The 7,381-nt window shown below is 44.3% G+C and overlaps 1 protein-coding gene across 1 annotated transcript in view; it reads left to right on the top strand.

The window, feature by feature from the left end:
* Positions 1–3,124: 3,124 nt before the first annotated feature.
* Positions 3,125–7,381, top strand: part of rapgef1b (Rap guanine nucleotide exchange factor (GEF) 1b) — a 26,505-nt gene continuing 22,248 nt past the window's right edge. The window contains exon 1 of the mRNA XM_042709361.1: positions 3,125–3,445. Within this exon, the coding sequence (XP_042565295.1) occupies positions 3,388–3,445 (58 nt within the window). The 5' untranslated portion in view covers positions 3,125–3,387. The remainder of the gene's footprint in view (positions 3,446–7,381) is intronic.

Below are 7,381 nucleotides of genomic sequence, written 5' to 3'. Positions count from 1 at the left end.
CCAGCTGGTTCTACTCTGCATGATGAGTTCAAAGTGGGACAAGCAAGATAAGTCATTTGATAGACTAGACTAGAGAGAAAGGGAGGCTTACACAGTGAGGCAGACAACCTCTGCACGTCTGGACATGAAGAAATGACACATAGAGACAAACTTGTTCACTCCCTCTCATTCTCCCTCCCTCTCTCTCTCTCTCTCTCTTGCCAACGAAACCACGATTACCAATGGAAATGAATCATTGCAATTAATTATTCAGGAAAAATAGGCATGTCATGCGGTTATTTCTATTACACATAATAGACATTCCAACATTACAAATTTCATAATAACTTTGAGTATTGATATTTTCATCATAATATTTGTCACTGACACCTATTGGACAAAGGCATTTATTAAATTGGTATGTTGTAACTTGCCAATATAAGAAACATTTCTATTCATCACTAAGGCAATATTTGTGATATTTGTTTCACACCCCATCTCCCAGTCCTCTCTCCCTCTCTTTCTCTCTCTCTCACTCTCACACACACACGCACACACCACACACATACACACACACACACACACACACACACACACACACACACACACACACACACACACACACACACACACACACACACACAGAGCCAGCCACAGTGGGCTAATATAATGAGACCAACTGTTAACAGAATTCTTATGTACATTTGCCTATATGTAATTATACACGTGCGGTATATAAGGGTGTGAGACATCAATACTGAAATACCTTGTACTAACCAAAATTGACCACTAGATGTCAGGAGTGTGTTCCATACATTTTGATTTCCCAAAGACATTTCACAGAGCTCTGTCAAGTGTGTAATGGCTTATTCCAGCTGTAGGGAGGCTAGAATTAGAAATTATTCCACAGCTGAGCCCAAATGAGCCCGACAAAGTCATTGCCCTTAGAGTCAGAAAATACTCTCCCCTTGGAGAAAAAACTTCAACAACCACAGAAAGAGAGAGTGAAGGAGAGACAGGCTTGAGAGAGTGAAGGAGAGACAGGCTTGAGAGAGTGAAGGAGAGACAGGCAGAGAGAGTGTAGAAGAGAGGCAAAGAGAGAGACAGGCAAAGAGAGACAGGCAAAGAGAGAGTGAAGGAGAGACCGGCTTGAGAGAGTGAAGGAGAGACAGGCAAAGAGAGTTTAGGAGAGACAGGCTTGAGAGAGACAGGCAAAGAGAGAGTGAAGGAGAGACAGGCAGAGAGAGTGAAGGAGAGACAGGCAGAGAGAGTGAAGGAGAGACAGGCTTGAGAGAGTTTAGGAGAGACAGGCTTGAGAGAGTGAAGGAGAGACAGGCTTGAGAGAGCGTAGAAGAGAGGCAAAGAGAGAGACAGGCAAAGAGAGAGTGAAGGAGAGACCGGCTTGAGAGAGTGAAGGAGAGACAGGCAGAGAGAGTGAAGGAGAGACAGGCAGAGAGAGTGAAGGAGAGACAGGCTTGAGAGAGACAGGCAAAGAGAGAGTGAAGGAGAGACAGGCAGAGAGAGAGACAGGCAGAGAGAGTGAAGGAGAGACAGGCTTAAGAGAGTGAAGGAGAGACAGGCAAAGAGAGTTTAGGAGAGACAGGCTTGCGAGAGACAGGCAAAGAGAGAGTGAAGGAGAGACAGGCAGAGAGAGAGACAGGCAGTGAGAGAGACAGGCTTGCGACGGGCTTTCCTAAGATAAACAGAGACGGAGGAAACAGGGAAGCAGAACTGGAGCTCTGGACTCTGGAGGAAGTCTGGAGAAAGGGCAAATTACAGTTTAGGAACTTAATCATGTGTTCTCCTTTCCTTGCTCAAGAAACTCTTTTGAGCTCTCTCTCTCTCTCTCTCTCTCTCTCTCTCTCTCTCTCTCACACACATCCACACACACATACACACACACAGTTGTGCCCCCAAAAAGATAAACAAATACAAATAAACATTATTATTATAGTAGAAATGTAAATCTCTTAGCATAATTAATATGTAAACAATAACACAAAAACAATTCACACAAATGTTAACACAAACAACTAAAGCAAATAAAAGGTCTATACCTTACAGGCTACACAGATCGTCTCCTCTTTATCCAGTTAAAATGGCAAATAACATATTTTGCTCATCCTTATATTCTTGGCTTACTCTGTACAGTATCTGTACTGTGTACAGTTTAAAATATATATATATATATTCAGCTAAAAATAAATGTTGCTAGCTTGATGCTGTTTGATTATGTATTGATTAACGGTGTATTATCACTTTAAGACATCTGGTTTAGGTTACCTTCTCATATTTTTACCTTTTATGATGAATGGAAGGACTGTTTTTGCTGTGTATGAATGGAACATAGTTGAAGTGATGTGAACCTATTAAGCTACTGCAAAAGGATGTCCATTAAATATTGCACTAAACGAAATGGAGCTGTGTCTTTGTTTAGTTTAGGAGTAGGCCTACTACAAGTCATGCTATACTTTGCTGAATGACAGATCAGATGGTAAAGTTACATGCGAAGCAGGAGAGATATATGAAGGCTAGTCTTTCAATAGACGGTAGACCGATGTGTTATTCAGTCTTTGAATAAACCACACACTCACGGACCTAAATGCTGGCTAGCGTTAGCTTTTTGCCCCATAGTTACTAGGCTTGTAATATTAAATCCCAAGACGCCAATATGATTTTTACGTTCCTTGCCATGTCTGGATTCAGTGCAGCGATGTGCAACCCCCATCCAGCCCATTTATCCACCGATTTTCACTCTTAGACTAATGTTTTGGGATTGACCTCCATAGTTAATCTCCCTGGTTCAATATAGCTGCACCGTTGACTTAAGAACCAGAGGTTAATATGGCATGTACGTATGTAGCCAAAGAAGTTGACGTTGTAGGCTAGAAGCTGTGCGTGTGTGAATGCAAATAATTGAACATACATTAAAGTACGAGACGTGCGTTGCCTGATTTAACGAATAGAGAATACGTTTTTTAATCGTAAATGTTCTCGATTTTTTTGGGGGGAAACTTAAGTACATGTAACGGAGTAAACGTAGCGCGTTACTACCCATCTCTGCCGCTCAGCAGCCCACAGCGCCCCGTTAATCGACGGCGTCTCTGGTTTTCACCGGAGGATGGCGCTGTCGCCCACCGTGTGGCCGTGATACGGGCACTGGTATGCCGATTGTGTGGTTGTGTAGGCTACTGCATGTGTGGAACGGGGAGAGTGGGACGGGTCTGCTCTCCGCGTCGCCACTCCACCACCAGCCGTAGTCTCCTCTGTGTGTGAGCTGGATCGTATCTATCAAGCACGTTTTGCATTTACCCCCGCCGAACCGACACACGGGGAAAATGCCGGGCTAAGTGAGGACGTGGGGGAACCAGCCGGACCACGCCGCTCGGTTTCTTGTCTTTTTTGCCTATGAACGGGGATACGCGATCACCCACAGATATGTCGGGCAATATAGAGAACAAGCAAGGTAAGCGCAGTCAGCACCAGCCACCAGCTGCTTCTCTCTCTCACAAGCAGACAGACACACACCACCGGCTGCCTGTCTCCCTCGTCCCGATGTCCGTCGGTAGTGTCAATTTTTGACGTGTGTTTTGTGTGTGATAATGTAGGCCCAGGTTAGGTAGCCTAGTGCCCCGTTTAGACTGCTCGTCTGATCAGTGGCAACACACGGATAAAGCAATATCGCTTGTGTTCATACTTTAGCGGTCTTGCTACAGCTAACGGTTGGCTACTGTGTTTCACCTGGGGTCTTTTAGTTACTCGATAAACTACCCAAACATCTGTGCGGAGAGGTGAGATGGGGATTCTGTGCTTTGTAATTTTCAAAAGATTTACGACACTGAAGTCTGCGGGGCTTGCAAAGGAATCACAGTTGACTGTGAGAGACGGTCGGTCAACAAAGCTGCTCTGTCAGAAATGGGCAGACTGGCCATTGGTGTTTATGCTGTCAGTATGTTGTGCTGGTTTATTTTCACGTGAGATTGACAGTTCATTAACAGAAAAAAAGTTGATCAGCTAAGGTGTTTTGTATGTTGTTCATTTTATGCATACCATTCCATATATAGTGCAGTGATGATTTGGACGTTATCGTCTCTCTGGAATAGGCTATACTTTACACCAATTAAGTGTGATAACTGTTAAAGCTGCAAATGCTGAAGGCTAGCCTATTTGTTCAATGTTCTCTATTTATTTGGACTATTTTGAAAGCCTGCTGGTTACGTTTGCGAATTTCTGAGAAACAGTTCGGCTAAGCCTGGCTGCAGTCCCCGACATTTTTGGCTCAGCAACTTTAACTTGCCCTGTTTTGGTGGAGAACTTAGGCGAAATTATTATTCGTGCAGCTGCAGAGACAGTCCTTGCTCTTGAATGCGCATGTAGGCTATTTGTGCACGTGGCACGTCTCGTCTGCTTATGACAACAGAGACTGGCTGACTTACTGACCAACAATAAGTTCGTGTGAGTTTAGCCCGGAGATCTTAATCTGTGAAAATGCCGAACTACAGTTGCTAGTAGCCCTATGTGTGTGCCTACCGGTTGCGTCAACAGAGCGCGTTGAACGTTTTGGAGGACCCTGAAGAATGCGTCGCCTGAAGCGCAAGGCAGCTACACCTTGACACATTCCGCTTCTGGCTGTTTAAACCTGTCCCGACATTTCTCTCTCCCTCTCTGTGTATTTAGCCCCTTAAGCATCTGGCAATACACTACACGTCTATTCTCTCTCTCTCTGTGTGTGTGTGTGTGTGAGAGAGAGACCGAGTGTTTATGTGTGTGGCTGCACACACGTGCCTTTTATGTATATTTAATGAGTGATAAGTCACCTGCTGACTGGTTGGTGTATGTTCTGTGATGCTCATGATTCTATTGATCCAGTAGTCTTCCCCAGGGTGTGAGCGCGTCAGTGTGCGTGCATGCGAGTGGGTTGCTGACAGTGTGTGTGTGCGCGCGCCGCGTAGAGAGAGACCGCTCCAGTGATCTGGAAACGTCCCTTTTCATGGGAGTCACAGCAACCAACAACCCGTAGTGTGTCTGTACATGTAGGTACGTCACATGCCTACTAGGTATGGCACTTTATCACCATGGAAACGGTAATCTCCCGTCATAACTCTGCTTGTAACCCAGACACAAAGATATATAGCCACACAAACACACACACATACACACCAGACAGAACTCTATCTCTTCTATCTTTCTTTCCCTCATTCTCTACCCACCCCACCTCTCCCCTTTGGTTGGTATCCAAAAGTAACAGGTCTATGATGTGATGTCGCCAAAACTCCAACAAAACCAGGAAGACCATCTCCCCACCCTCCACTTCCCACTGTAATGTGTGTGTGTGTGTGTGTGTGAGTGTGAGAGAGATTAATCAGTGGGGGAAACCCTGTTTAGCAAAGTGCCGCTAATGAATGGGACACCAAGTCCCCATTCTGTGTGCATGTGTGTGAACAGGAGAGTAGGAGTGAGTAAGAGTTTAAATCGGTAATATCCTTGCCAAGGGGGGCCGCAAAAATTAGGTCACAGTGTGGCAAAATCACACACATCATTCCATCAGATGTGTGTCAGTATTTATGTGTATGTGTCTCTGTAGCACTGTTTGTTTGTTTATGTTGTTTGTTTGTTTGTTTATTGTATTATATGAGTATTAGCAGGTATACACACACACATACACATAGAGACTCACCCTCGATGTCCCTCTCATTGGCTCCTATTCTCCCCCCCCCCCCCACACACACACACATACATACACATAGAGACTCACCCTCGATGTCTCTCTCATGGGCTCCTATTCTCCCACACAAACACACACAAATACTTGAATATTCACATATTTAACTTTGCATATGTATAAGCTGTTGTATATTCAAATCAAATGCTGGACAAAATAGATTATGTCAAGTGTTATCATAACCGTCATCATGACTACAATTTAATACCACACACACACACACACACACACACACACACACACACACACACAGAGAGAGAGAGGCCGCTGTAATGGATGACTTACAGTAAATGATCACCATAAATAAGCACATGTGAAACTGGGGTCTGAGGCCAGCTCATCATCAGTTCTCAGCGAGGGCTGAACTCTTGTGTACTACTGTACTATTCAATGCTGTTTGAACTTTACTATTCTACTACTCAATGCTGTTTGAACTCTTTACTACTGTACTACTCAATGCTGTTTGTTATCTTGCAGGGAGCCTGTGTGTAATTGGCTGGAGAGGAGAAGTAATTGCACTTTGGTTGAGCAGTATATTTAGCACTGAGTCTTTGACTGGATACAACTCTGGCATGCATTCATCTCTCTCTTATTTTAGCTTGTGTGTGTGTGTGTGTGTGTGTGTGTGTGTGTGTGTGTGTGTGTGTGTGTTATTCCCCACTCATGATTCAGAAATGTTAGTTCCTCATTTCTGAAGGATGGAATTAGTAAATGGCTTGGTGGACAAACCTGAATAACTAAGAGGTTCTGTACACATCCTTCTTTTTCTTTTCCTGTATTTGTCCGTCTTTGAGTGTGTTTGGTAATCAGTCAAGTATTCCCACACACACACACACACAGAGACACACACATGCAGAGACACACCTACACACACACACACACACACAAACAAACAGACACAAACAGACACACACACACAAATACACTATGACCACCACCAACACCACATACACACAGACTACACACAGTAAGTGTATGCAATACAGTGTTTATCTGACCAGAGGAGTGTGTTGTCCTAGTGTGTGTCTGTACTCTGAGGTTAAGTGTAATAAGCACTGTAGAATTCAGACATGGCTAACTCTACTGAGGTGCTGTAATTAGAAAGCATGTCTGAGTGTGTGTGTGTGTGTGTGTGTGTGTGTGTGTGTGTGTGTGTGTGTGTGTGTGTGTGTGTGTGTGTGTGTGGCAAAGGGAGTTTTCCCACAAAAGGCAAAAATGGAGATGGAGAGATTGAGTAAAGGATAAACGAATGAATGACAGATGTAGATACACACAGAGAGAGAGAGAGAGAGAGAGAGAGAGAGAGAGAGAGAGAGAGAGACATAGACATAGACATAGACATAGACATAGACATAGACATAGACATAGACATAGACATAGACATAGACATAGACAGAGATATCAATGGGTTCGAGGACACTGAAGCTTACTTTCCAGGGGCCCGATATGAGGAGAGCCCTCAAAAAGACTGGAATTTTCAAAACATATGTTAGAATGTTAGAGTTCTGGATCAGCAGCAGAAGAGGAGCTGTGGACTGTACATGTGGAGCGGTGCTGGACAGAGGGGTTTGGATGGAGAGACACAGTAAATGAGAGGGGTGAGAGAGGGAGGGTGGCAGATGGATGGATGGATGGATGGATGGAGATGGAGGGGGATCTAGAGAGGAACAAACAACCTAG

This window comes from Clupea harengus, chromosome 12 (assembly GCF_900700415.2).
Source record: "Clupea harengus chromosome 12, Ch_v2.0.2, whole genome shotgun sequence".
Classification (NCBI taxonomy): domain Eukaryota; kingdom Metazoa; phylum Chordata; class Actinopteri; order Clupeiformes; family Clupeidae; genus Clupea; species Clupea harengus.
Note: the sequence above shows the minus strand (reverse complement) of the source record. Positions and strands in the feature narration are given on the sequence as shown.